This window comes from Cynara cardunculus, assembly GCF_001531365.2.
Source record: "Cynara cardunculus var. scolymus isolate 2C chromosome LG 1, CcrdV1, whole genome shotgun sequence".
In the NCBI taxonomy this organism is placed as follows: domain Eukaryota; kingdom Viridiplantae; phylum Streptophyta; class Magnoliopsida; order Asterales; family Asteraceae; genus Cynara; species Cynara cardunculus.
The window spans coordinates 17091948-17105949 of NC_037528.1; the positions used below are offsets into that span (position 1 = coordinate 17091948).

The window sequence follows — 14002 nt, forward strand, 5'->3', positions numbered from 1 at the left end:
CATGTGTCATGAACATATAAAACCTACAAAAATGTTACAAATAAATTTACTTAAAAACACGTGTCAAATATTTTTTTAACAAATGCCAACTTTACTTAAAACATTTAAATAAAAACCCATATTTTTGACATCCAATTAAAAGGACAAGGCCTTTCAGCAACTTTATTTGGAAAGAGCCATGCTAAAGACCAGGTGATAGGTGCCTTCTCCCTGGAACATGACCATACCAACAACACCCCTTAGTGCACCACTTTGTTTCAAATGCCAATAGAAGGGCATCACAATGCCGAGTTGCGTTCTTATTGTATCAGCCTATTTTCGTGAGACCAACTGTGAAACCACTGTCAAAGTTCAACCACTTTGCTTCAAATGCCAACCAAAGGGCACTGTGATGTTGGGTTGGGTTAACGTAAGACCAACATGTTTTCGTGAGCTTTCACAATGTTTTTGTACCTTGATAGTGTTCTGCTATGAAGGTTTAGTGTCATTTTATGATCGCAGGGTTTCACGAAAACAGACTGGTCTCACAACGCCTATTAGTGCATGAATAAAAGGAAATAAGATAATGAGGATACAAGCACACAATCATCCATTCATTGATCAAATACCAGACGTCTGCAAAGACATAGCAGAGCTCAGCAGCAGGAGTATGGTCATGGGGAAGGAAGTAAATCACAAAATTCTCCCCCACTGGGTATAAACAACAAAACACAACCAACGGACAGACATAATTTCAAAACCATCTTTCGTCCAAAGAGAAGTAAAAAAATTCCAACAAAACCATCGTCATAGTAATTCTATGTTCCTTTTATTAAAGCCTTTCCCTCTCTCGTTTTTCGTTTTCATTTTTTTTTTGGTTTTCTAAAAGTTTTCAATTTTCTTTCTTGGGGGGAGGGGTCTGTCCATGTGCCTCTCAAAACATCATTTTCATGGGAATCAAGGATAGCCCATATCATCATCATTGAGGTCCGCTCTTCTCAAAACATAGTTTGCTGCATAAATAAGCAAGCAGCTTCAAGCCGCCGCTGCATGTCCAAAACCACTAACCTCAATGGTCGCGGTCTCCTCTCCTCCAGTGAATTCCTCCGAGTTTGACCTGCTAAAATTAGTTTCAACAGGAACCCGAGTAGCCTCATGCAATGCAACACCCTCCAGCTGTGACGCCAACCCCTCGTGATTGGGAGATCTTCCGACAGCCTGAGGGCTTGATGGATTTGAGTATTGAACATGAGCAGCAGCAGCAACAGCAGCAGGCATTATCCATCTCATCCAATCATTTCGCCTCCGTATCTTGTCACCCTACAACCCACAGTATGTATGAATAAATACCTACAACTTTCAAATCCTCCCTAGAAACTCCCAAGATTATACCCATGATTGTGGAACATAAAGAGTCTCATTCAAAGAGAGATGCATGCAATTGCTAGGCCAATAGCATCCACAATGGAAGCTCTCATTGAAGTTTTTTCCAAAAAAGTAGAACCCACAAGCTTATCGAGAGCTTGTTCAGTAAAGGTGCATGTGGTACACTCAATGGGACAGAACAGAGATCCCTGTTCCACATTTGGCAGGATTTTTATGTGAAACATAAAGGAACAACGCGGAACACCCCACCCCATGGAACAAGGTAGAGCAAACTTATGTTTTACCAATATAACCTCAAAACAGAACTTAATTCTCTTCTAAGACATCAAATACGTCTTCCTCTTTACATTTTATTATTTTTTTTAAATTTTATTTATTGTATTTTATGTTCTTTAAACTTTCAGTTTACTGTCCTCCAAATATTATTTTTATACGGTTTCTATATTTTGATTAATTTATGTAATTTATTAAATATTAATAATAAAAATAATAATATAGAATAGGTATAAAATAAAAATTGGAAACTACATAAAGTTTTTATTTTGGTGTCATTTTAATTGTCTTGACGAAAACTTTCTAATGACATTTTGTTATATAAAATAATTATCTTATTATAATTCAATAAATTACATAATTAATCAGAATTATATAAAATGTATAAACAAATCATTTGGGGTAAATTTGTCATTTTATCTATTATGTTATGCGGTGTCCAGTTATATCTTACCAAATGTTGAACAGTTGTTTTGTCCGGTTCTATCTTGTCCCCATACCAAACACACCCTAAAAAGCAGAAACTTATTGTCATGTGCTTTTTTTCAGAATCTGATGTGGCAAAAAAGCTCCCATGAAGTCTTCAAAAAGCTCCATTGCTAGATGCTCTATGAAAACTAGTTAGCAACCAAGGCATGGGTTTGTTTAAACAAGAAAACAAAATTACTCCCTTCTTCCGCTGAACAAACTACTTACCAGTTAAAAAGTATATACCATTATTGATATGCAAATACAAGTTCAACATTTGGGTCAAGGAATGATGACTTATGCAGAGAAAAGGCAGTGCAACTTAATGGCAAAAGTTGATAAAGAAAAATGGCATGGTAGCAATGATACGCACCTGCACTTCCACAATAGTTGAAGTTCGCATAGCATCTAATATTAGCTGAACGTTATCTGTCAAATACAAAACCTGTAATAGGGCAAGGTATCATGTCATCTTTATGTAAAGAAGGAACAGTTTAAGCAATATCAACATAATGAACTTCCTTGGGTACAAGAGATTAGAGAACTAGAACCAACTTCTAGGTCAGAGTTTGAGAACAGACATTTAGAATCGTAATAAATGCGTCAATCCAGCTACTGGCTACTCCTATAATGTTGGGTCTTAGAGGTGTGCAAAACGAGCAAATGAAATGAAGCTCGATGAAGAAGTCCTCGCCTTTGCAGAGGTGGTTCCATGGATTATCCAAGAATTCCCAAAGGAAAGAGTGGAGCACATACAACGAAAGAGTGAACATACAAGTGAAGTGAAAAAGATTGGTGCTGAATCCTATTAACACAAGAATGCACTGAAATTCCGTGCAAGCTATGGATATGGACATGGTCACTAACTATGTTAACTACTATTAAACAACAGGAATTGCGCACAAGTAAAATATACAATGCATCTACACTCATAAACACACAAGGCTGGCTGGGAGTAAAGGTCATATAAGGCTTCCCCAACCACTATTAAATGCAGGGGAATCCAGAGATATTATCAACATGATATATACATTAACACATACACATCAATATCTGTATGTGAGGTAGAGGTAGAGGTATTTGTGGGATACCATGAAAGTAATGATGCTAGTGGGAAAGATCTTATCACATTGCAGGTAGTACCCACCGAGTGGACCTACAGCAGCTTGTGTTAGAGTTAAGGCTTACACACACTTTTTGTGTGGGATTTTCATAAATGCCATCTTCCCTATATGCGCCTTACTTGACATAGAAGATCCTTCAGAATGAATCAACCACATGAATAAATGGTATGCTTGCACCTACACAAAATTGCAGCACTTCCACAGCAGAGGCAGAGAGAAGTGGGAGTGAATACAAGACAAAGTGCAGACAGGAAGTTCAATAGTGTAAGTAGATAATGTTACATTATTCTCTACTGGAAATAAAGTGGGTGCAAATCTGTAGTTCCTTCTTCTAAGTTCTAATCTGAATTTAATTGATAAACTCTTTAAAAGTGAACTGAAGATCACATTGACATTGATAGCAATACCATCTTCTTCTTCTTCTTTTTTTTTTTTTGGGGGGGGGGGGGTTATGTTGCATGCCTCTGCCATGGTCATCACTTCTAGAATTTTACAAATTCAAATATGTATTCAAAAGTAAAAATATCCTTAAAGAGAGGCCAGATTTTCTCTTCTCCCTCTTCATAGAAGGTAATCATGATCAACATAAGATGACTATTGCATCATTGACCATCCACGCCTTTAACTTCGAGTATTCCATACCTTAAATCAAGTGCTTTAGCTTGTCTACAATTCTCAAAACACACTCTGTAAGGTCCCTCTAGATGCTCCTAAACCATAGTTCTTCAATTGCTGGTCTAAAAGCATAAATCATATTCCTAAATAAAGATGGGTTGTAATCCTGTAAGCAAACTTAAGTGCAAGCATGTTTGAAAGGTCAATAGTTCAAACCACCACTCGGAAATCCTGATGAATAAGGAGCATTACAGTTGTCCAAGATGGATTTCAGGAGGCTCAACATTACTGCAGAATATCCAACCACAACCAAGTCCCTAGCCTGCATGATGCCGTAGCTCAGTGGAAGTTTCTCAAGCAAATATCCTAGCTGATTGGGTCCTGCTTGAGGACCCTTTGATTAAGAAATTCAGATAAAGATGACTTGAACTGGTGATCAAAACACTCGCTATTTTCTGAGCAGTCAAAGCTTCAAGAAGTAGAAAACTCTCTCATCATCTATGCTACAAGAGATTGAGAAACCAGCTGATGATTTTGTGTTAGATTCTTAGTTCGTTTGCAATGAAGTTCCATTGATTGCTATCATCTGCTTTGATTACAGAGGAATTCTTCCAGCACTTCCAGAATTTCCTTGCAGCTGCAGATAGCAATAGTTGGGAAGGTGGCGGCTGAGAATTTGAAGACAATCTATCTAGGGAAAATATCAGGCACCAAGACCTAATGTTGACTTATTTAGTAATTACAGAATATTTGACAAAAAGCTACAAGCGAAGTCCATATACTACAATAAGACAATTGCATATTATAGGGAACCTGTCAAAAGAAGACACACCTATCTCAATACTTCAATGAAGGATATAAGAGATTAATGAGGAAGAATATGTTTTGTAGCCTCTAAAGAAGGTAGAAGACACACCTATCTAAATACTTCAATGAAGAATATAATAGATTAACGAGGATAAATATGTTTTGTAGCCTTAAAGAAATTTATCAACTTCCCTCAAATTGCCATACTGGCCAACACCATTACTCAGGTCATGATCAGTCTGTATTTTGTGATCGCAAGTAGACTATGCATATTCAAGTACAGAAAGCAGAGCATCCACACAATGTCAATGCAATATGATACCACCTAATGGATCCAAAAGGTTAAAGTCTATTTGTATTGGGCCTTTAACATTTTCATCTTCTGGGTCCCATTTATATGATGTCGGGTTTGAAGGTGTTTTGGCTTTCAAACCTTGTTTGTACCAGATAGAATTAAGCCTCTCTAAGAGCAAAACCTTAGACAAACACATTTATCATATGCACCAGTTCTGACATGATTATTTTCCATGGGAACGATCTCCCATCATCAGGTTACAGATAGGACATGACTATAAATGGACACATACATACATACATGGGTAGATACATGATCTCTACTTGGCCATACCTTTAATACCATGTCATGGCTTAAGAGACTAGAGCCACCCTCTAGAATATACAGATATCCAGTGAAAAGATAGCAGACATATGACACTCAATAACATACTTCTGGTAACTTTACTTTCTATTAAATTAAAAGCCACGAAGAAAACTACACGCTTCAGAATAATACTGGCTCTTCAGACAGTGCCTAGAGTGAAGAATTCCCCCACATTGGAAGAATAAAATCTACTTTCATCATTAGTCACTTGCTTCCCTTCATGTTCTACTTTTGGCAATCAGCTGCAGGTACTCGTAAATAACCCAAAATTTTTTTTTTTAATCGGTGTTACACTGTTACTGCAAAAAAATCATGATCTGAAAAATTGACCAATAGATAAATGCAAACCTTTTCAAATACAAAAAGCTGTCAATCAAAGACCAAGATGTCAGGGTAATGGTAGAAATCTCTCCCAGGGAGGGAAAAGAAAAGAAAAATAGGATCAGACATCTATTGAACAAGTAAAAGTAAGTGAGTGCGCTAAAAATTCGGCTGTAAGCAATAAAATATGGATGCTTCCAGTTGTTTTGATTCAGATGCCTTTGTGTTTTCCTTCTCTAGGTTCTTGTCAAACTTCCGAGTTCATTATTGGTAGCACAGGTTAATAATTACAATTGGGAACTATGCAGTCCAGTGTCTGTCATCATGGACTTCCTTGTCCATTACACGCCCTTGGCATTCATATAGACAAACTTTAAAAAAGGTGAGTAAATGGTATAACCAGCAAACTTCATGATTTCCAAAAAGATAGTATAACCACTTTAAAAATGACGTAGAGGTCAACCAGACAATATAACTGGCATTTAAAACATAGTACTTACAATATCATCTTGTAACTTGAAATTTCAACACTACTGTGCATAAAACAACACAAAGTTGACGCATTAACAAATTAAGCATACATATATGTCAAAACTGTAACTTGTTCAAGAGATTAGAGTGATATGGTAGCATCAAATTTTCAAATTCATATTGGAAACGAAGATTATTCGAGACGCTAAATATTAACAAAAGGAAGTCCCTTAAAGCACACAAGCATAAAGTAGGCTATAAAACGAGGAAAACAAAGACGAAACAACAATAGAGTGACTTGCAAAAAAGGACACTAGTAAAAGAACATATTAAATGCATGGGCTAATGGGCGTCCTCTTTGTATAAGAAATCTGAACTTCAGACAGAAAAAGTAATATGAAAAGGGTCACATGTTAAGCGTGCATGCAACTAAGCCACTTTGACGAGGGGGATGAAATCGGTGTTGTCGGTTGAGTTAGCGACGTAGCTTGCCGTAGCACATAGAAAGTAGAAGTATTGTGACCAAGTTGCATCAATAGCTTCAGAAAAAAGGAGATGGTTTTACAGGCAGGGTGACCCAAGATATATTCGAAGTTCATTGTACTTCTACAAGAAAATCAGTAGATTATTCAACATACCCATTTGGCCATTGTAGCCATTAGTTTGAAGACATTAATTATCGAATATGATTCTCAAATGAATGTTACATGAGACATCCATAAGTATGGGTTAATACAGAAAATAGGTTGCATTATAATCTACATGAATTAATTAATACATGAAAACTATCGCGAGTTATTGATAGAGAACAGAACTTTATGAGAAAATTCTGAAAAATCACATGGAAGACTGATAGGCTCTAATACCTAAGATATCGAAACAAAACCGGATTCAAGAAAAATTCATCTCAAGTATTGAACTTGTCCAATCTTACCTTCGTCGCAAGTCAAAATGTTCAAGCTGAAATATTCGGTTTAAGAATAAGTCAGAATTCTATATAATATCCTCCAGACATGTCAATGATTGTCCATCCATACAGTGAAGTTTGAGTTCTTAAGATGCAGAAATGTCTGATTTAGTGAAAAATGCAAAAACATGGACATTATTAATATGAAACAAAGCATCAAGTCCTAAGTGTATGAATGAATTGCATTATTCTAAAATACTCACTTTTTTGAATCCTGCTATTAAGCTAATAGGAACCCAGCCATGTTCATCCATGTTCCTCCGCAGGTATGTATCTTTGACCAAGTTCTCATTACTGCAATCAAACAATAGCCATTAAATCTTAGCATCACCACAAACAAAAACTTCCTAGCCTTATTTAAAAGACACCGCTTAATTTACATTTTAAAAATAAAGTACCTGAAATAGTAATCAATTTGGCTCACAATCTTAGCATGCAATTGGGGATCAGGAACAGCAAAGTACATTGGAGGCGGTAATGGTGCAACAAAAGGCATAGCTCGCAGGGAATCTGGTGGAGGTGGACCTGGAACATAAATTACAGGAGATGCCACATCTGCAAGAGGATTTAAACATCATGCAAAACAACAACGTTTATAGCATAACTATTTGATGATAGAGAACCTCACCAGGGTACATCATATTGTTGCCAAAGGACTGCACTGGCACAGGCATCGGTGGAGGAATAAATGGGGCAGAAGTATGTACAGAGGGACGTATGTAACCCCTGGAGAAACCTCTCTGAGACTGCAAGTGTGTATCTCTATTATTAAAGCTCCTACTATGTTGGTTCCATTCTTGATTCCCACGATCGTGATCTCGTTTCCCTCCGTAGTTGTGATGATAAGAACCATCTCGCAGATGTTGCCCGCCATTGCCCCTTCTATAAGAACCCCGTTGATGATGATGATCATTACCACTGTGAGATTGTGACCCAAAGCCTCCTCTTTGTGAATCCTTGTGAGTATGGTCTCTTGGAGAAGGCTGCTCAGCAGCAGTACCAGGTTTCCCAGATGTACTATGTAGAGTTTCCGCTACTGAATCCTGGTTGATTGGTGGCTGCTGAGAAACCACTCCATTAGCTGATACATTTGCACTAGAAATGCCACCTCCTCGCTTCATGGACCTCTGCCTTGCTGGTGCCACATGGTTTGGAGTTGAAGTAGAATTCACGTTATTAGCACTAGCCTGTTTCTGTGATGGAGACGAATTTCCAGTCACCTACAATGTAACAAACATATACACACACAAGATGAAGTGTATACTGGTAAACACATCCAATATAAAAAGGTGAAAAGAAAACTAATACCAATATCCCCAGTGTTTCAACATGACATCAAATACTGTGTATGCACAACATTTAATCATCTAACCATTTTTTTACGCTTTCAACATGTGGCTAGTTTTATCTTTTCAATAAACAGAGGCCCTTTCACTTATTAAGGGTACTATCCAAACCAAAAAACCAGGACTCTAAATAGCAATATATGGATATGTAAGATGGTGAGAACATCCTAATTCCTATGTAGACAAACTTATAATGCACAAGTATCCTAAATTTGAAAGCATGTGCAGACATGTTTGAATTCAAATGTTGAGCTATAAACATTATTGAGCTTATCCATATATTCAAGAGAGCCTCAATTTGCCAAATTCCTACAGATGAAACAATCAATTAGATATTTAACGGTAATGTTATGCTGAACATGATAAAAGTACTACTACCTGTAATGCAGGCGGCAGCGGACCATCTGAAAGGGCTTTTAAGGACTCCGATGAAGAGGATTTAGGGGAAGCTTTAGTGGACTCACCGAGCGCAGGCCAAGCTGCACCCATGACAGGACTGACGACCTCCACAACTCCATTTGATGGTCTATTCCAAACGGGCTTCTTAGAGGCATTACTACCGCCGCTGTTATCAGAACCATCAGGCTGACCCTCTGTACCCGAATCATCCGGAGAGCTGACCGCCTCCTGCACCACCTTACTCGGAGACCAATCGGGAGAGAAGTTACTAGCATGCTCCTGAAACGATGACCACGACGGCGATGCCGGAGCAGGAACCGGCACCGCCGGAGCAGAACCAACGGTCGCCACTAAAACCGGAGAAACCACTTCTGACTCACCGCCGCCACCGCGGACAATCTGACTCCACGCCGATGCAACCCCTCGCTGCGTAGTAGGGCTGTTAAGCCCACCGTCGCCAGATTGAACGTTCATGGCAGCCATAGGGTTTTATTCGAAAAAAACAACCCTCAAATTCAATCTCTTCCGAATACGATTGATATAAATTAGGGTTCTATGTCGATAAGTTGATCGACGATATTGTATATCTAAAAATCAAAACCCAAAAACACGATCAAAATTGGGGGATAACGCGATTGAAATTCCAACAACTAATCAACGGAGAATGCTATGCTAGGGTTTGATGTTCCAAAGATTTTTGCTTTGACGGATCACTAGAGGATCCGATCGCGGCTCTCACACACAGCACGGAGGCTGAAGTTCAGACGCACAGAGAAAACACGCACAATTGGTAACGGAGCTGTGTCTCTATCTATATCTGTTGGAAATTGGACGCTTTTGCCTCGTTGTCAAATGACGCTAATGCCCTTCTCATCCTCGACTTTTTACTCCGGAGTCAAGGGTGTAATGGTCTTGATCCAGGGGTAGTTGCACGGAATGTCGGATTTGTTCCGCTGTGAGATTAGCCTTTCCCAATGTTTCCTTCTACCTCTATCTTTGCTAGAATTTTCAGCAATTTCAAATACACCTCTATACTTTCGAGTATTTACATATTCAGTCCTTGTATTGTTATTGTTGTTATGCCATCTATGTTTTGGCCAATCCAACAAGTTAATATTTTTATTATAATTAATATGTTCGAATCGAATATTGTTTTGAACTTGAGACGTTACAAAAAATACCAGACTTTTCAAACAATTGTCTCTCGAGATTCAGGAAAATAAACTCTTATATTTATTAAAGATAATGATACAGAGATTTTAGGTTTATATACAGACCTAACTAAGATAACAAACATTTAAGAGTTGTTTATTTACTTCTTAATAGTTCAATTAAGAGGCAATCTCTGAATTGTTAAAAAGTGAATCTTGTTTGGCAAAAAAAAAATTGTTTTATAATGGTTCTAAAACCCTCTGAATGATTTTGTATCATGGGCATCCATAACCATTCAAGCGCCCTAATTTCATTGTAAACAATTGCAAAACAATTATAATTCATTTTGCACTATATCATGAGAGTCTCTTAGTCATTCAGCACCAAACCATTCGGCAACTGCCAAACAACCCTTTGTGGCAGATTGTCTCGTATATAATCAATACGACTTTTTCAATTGTTAGTTTCAGCATTATATTTGTGTGATTTTTGCCACATTGTATACAGTTGTTCGTAAAAATTCAAATTGTCTACAGTTTAAATAAACATGATGTTATAAATGAATATCACAAACTAATAAAATAGGTCATGACAGAAAACAAGATAAAAATTGTATTGTACTGTTACCAAAAGTAAGCTGATATCATATATACGATGATGAAAATGAATACATATGCATATATATATATATATATATATATATATATATATATATATATATATATAAATGATAGTGCCTTTGTAGCGGGTAAATGTGACTCTTTTTTTTTTTGAAGTATATAATATTTATATACGGTAAATAGAACAAATAAATTCACACACCCTTCTCACGTTTTATGAGTTTTGAACCCATGATCTCCTAAGAACGAGTCCAAAGACTCACCAACAAAGTTCAAAGATTATTAGTTGTTGAAGAGATGCATATGTTACAATTACAGCTTTTAGATTTATACTCAAATGTTTGCTTAAGCTACATATTAATTCAAACGTCGCGTTTATTTCAGATAAAAAATGAACAAAAAAATAGTGATGCAGTACATGTTCGAGCATTGTTTCTTTCTCTCTCTCTCTCTCTCTATGTATATATATATATATATATCACAGATAAAAACTTCTCATTTATCTCTGAGAATTTTGAGTTTCTACTCTTCTTATACTTTGAAAATATGCTAAATATTCGACAACTGATACAATTTATTTGTATTGTTTATTACAAAAATAACCTGTAAAAAAATTAGTCGTACTTAGGTTTAATATGATACTTGAAAGTTGACCGCTAATGCTCGGTATATACCTTTTGGCTTCTGTATCGAGCAACATTAAATTGCATCAAAGATAATACATCACGATAGTGGTTCGAAGCAAAAACAACTAAAGTCTGGCCTTAGTTTGTTGCATCCAGGTTTAGAGGTTGATGTGATTGTTTCTTAAAATAGTGTTTGGAATGTAGGTGGTCATTGTTGGCGGCTTAGGGGTACCGAGAATTCATCGATCTGAATTACAGAAGGATGTGATGTGTTTGCAGCTATTGACATTTTCACACTCCCCACCTTTTTACCCTTTGGAAGATCAATTGTCCTTAAAGTCACAACAACTTTTTCAAAGTTTATTCTTATGATCGGGGCCCTCTGTTTGTTCGAGATCCAACATGTTTTTAGCATTATTCTATCCATGTCTTCATCGTTATCCTAGCCATCGCTACTGATATCGACCATGAATCAAGCATGCGTCAATTCATCAAATGCAATCAACTATTTCTTACAGATATATCGATGAAGAGGGAGATGATGTATTTTGGGAAACAAATCGTGGTTTTAAGGAGAGAGAACGTTGCAGGGTACTTTAGGAGGATATTAAGCAGACAGAAATTAAAGCATGGGTTTTTTAATAAATGAACACGATCATAGTTATATATATATATATATATATATATATATATATATATAAGGATGCTTTTAACTATAAAAATTCAAAATCCCCATATCAATCTAGGAGTCGTTTAAAACACTTACCTTGGTAAGTGTTTACAGGTTCAATTACTTTACCGCGTGGATGTATAAGGATAAAGAATTTTACCTGATAAGAGGGAAGACAGAGATCGAGAGTCTTATCTCGTAAGTTAGAGTGATGACTCTTGCCTGATAAGTGCTTATCAGGTATAAACGTATACCATCAATCCATTTTGATGGCTGAGAATATTACTCCATAAGGCAAACGAGAGTAATGACTCTTGCCAAAGTGATTACCTTGTAAACATTTGGTGAATGACCGCTTACCGTCCGAAAATAAGTGTCCACAATGAAAATGACAGACAATTTTAAGAATATGTAATTATTACACTTTTTAAATAACTAAATGACATATCCACTCTTAATGAGAGAGAATAATTTTCTCCATACCAAAATTAAGGTTAAAATTGGAAAATGTAAATTTACTTTTCAAAGTGTATACTTATTTTATGACAAATTAAAATAAAAATGTGAGCATTTACTTTTAGGAAATTTTCATTTATGATTCATATATTATAAACAACAACGATGGTTAATATATTCAAAAACAACTACTTTAAGTTTCAAATGTATCTTTATTTTTAATAGAAGGGTGTTCGCATAATATAGCGAGATGTATCTCAATTTTAATGTTTATTTTTATTATTTATCCTCGTCGATATAATACGGTTTTTAGTGGTTTTGAGAAAAAAAAGATAATGTTTTTATTTTTGAATAAAATATAAATTTAAAAATATCATAAAAATTTGGAAAAATATATATATTGGTAATAGTATCAAATTTACTATTTAAAGTTTTCGTTTTTTGTGTAATTTTTTTAATTCAATATTTTATTTATAATTTAGATTTAGATTTAATAACGAAGCAATTTATTTATCGTTTTAATAATATATTTTTTTATAAAGATAATAATTAAATATTTTTGTTATAATTAATGATTATACTAATTATATTTTAGATTTTTTTTATACAAAATGAAAACGTTTATCTCGTATTTAATTATGTTTATTTATAGTTAGTTACCCAAATTCAAAAATTAAGCTTTAATAAGTTGTACTCACGCATAATTTACTTGTGATCTTCAATGTTAAGTAATATGCATAAATAAACAGTACTTTATGCATAAAAATTAGTTTTTAAGAGTTTTTGTCAAATGTTTTATAATAAAATATAAATAAAGTAAATTATAGATTTGATCTCTCTGGTTATATTAAAATTATGGATTGAATACTCCAAACAAATTAATTACAAATATGATCATTGTAGTTTCAATTTTAAAGTCGTTAATTCAAGGGCATTTTAGTCCTTTTACTCATTTTTCTCATGCACAACTAACTTTATCCATACAGACTTTAATTATAAACTAACCAAACAGCCCCTTATCCAATTAGCCTTACCAGGTACAAAACACTTACCAACAATCCATTTTAATGATCGAGAATGTTGCAAGTGATGGTGTGGGTGGAATCATTTTGTATTTTACTGATACTCAACACCAAGAACACAATACCAAAAGGATCTCAGGATGCAATTCAAACTCTCTCTCAATAAGACTAGGGATCTCACAATGGCACATACACAGCAAACTATTAACAAGAAAAGAAGGGTCATCAAGATTCAATAACAACACAGTGTTCCTGCATTTGGGAACTATTGGATCATTAAAAAAGGCCACAGAATTGAAGCACATGGGATGGAGGTACCTCTTGTATAGATGATGAAACCACAGAAGCACCAAAATGATCTCCACAGCACAATTCCATGGCCCCAAATTGCTCTTTTGGCATAAATCACTAACATCCCAAATCACAATTAGTTCGGTAACATATGAAGAAAAGAAACACACCATAAAAAGACTAAGGGGGCGTCTGGTTCACATAATGGAATTTGATGGAATTGGAATCCTTCAAAGGAATTTGACTTTGAAGGAATTGGAATGGAATTTGACCATGCATTTGGTTGGTAGGAATTGGAATGAAATCTCTCAATAGAATTGGAACAATCGTCTTTGTTTGGACCATCCC

The 14002-nt window shown here is 35.6% G+C and overlaps 1 protein-coding gene across 4 annotated transcripts; it reads right to left on the minus strand.

Moving 5' to 3' along the window:
- Nucleotides 1-570: 570 nt before the first annotated feature.
- On the minus strand, nucleotides 571-9589 carry LOC112512338 (la-related protein 1C). Of its 4 annotated transcripts, none has more exons than XM_025118250.1 (6): nucleotides 8794-9589; nucleotides 7701-8292; nucleotides 7471-7597; nucleotides 7276-7366; nucleotides 2480-2551; nucleotides 571-1299 (listed from the first exon to the last, which is right to left on the minus strand). In XM_025118250.1, the coding sequence occupies exons 1-6, from the start codon at nucleotides 9298-9300 to the stop codon at nucleotides 1015-1017; spliced, it is 1674 nt and encodes a 557-aa protein (XP_024974018.1). In that variant the 5' UTR covers nucleotides 9301-9589; the 3' UTR covers nucleotides 571-1014. The 4 variants fall into 4 exon arrangements, 3 of the variants coding, with proteins under 3 accessions (XP_024974018.1, XP_024973999.1, XP_024974008.1); XM_025118231.1 differs by having other exon boundaries at nucleotides 7471-7627; XM_025118240.1 differs by having other exon boundaries at nucleotides 7471-7627; nucleotides 8797-9579.
- Between the last annotated feature and the right edge of the window lie 4413 nt (nucleotides 9590-14002).

Bases quoted from the DNA above. Each gene is read 5' to 3' on its own strand.
- LOC112512338 (XM_025118231.1), bottom strand. From the start codon at position 9,300: ATGGCTGCCATGAACGTTCAATCTGGCGACGGTGGGCTTAACAGCCCT. The intron at 7,367-7,470 runs GTACTTTATTTT...GTTTGATTGCAG, and splicing joins CAAATTGATTACTATTTCAG to TAATGAGAACTTGGTCAAAG. The intron at 2,552-7,275 runs GTGAGTATTTTA...GCCCTATTACAG, and splicing joins TAATAGCAGGATTCAAAAAA to GTTTTGTATTTGACAGATAA.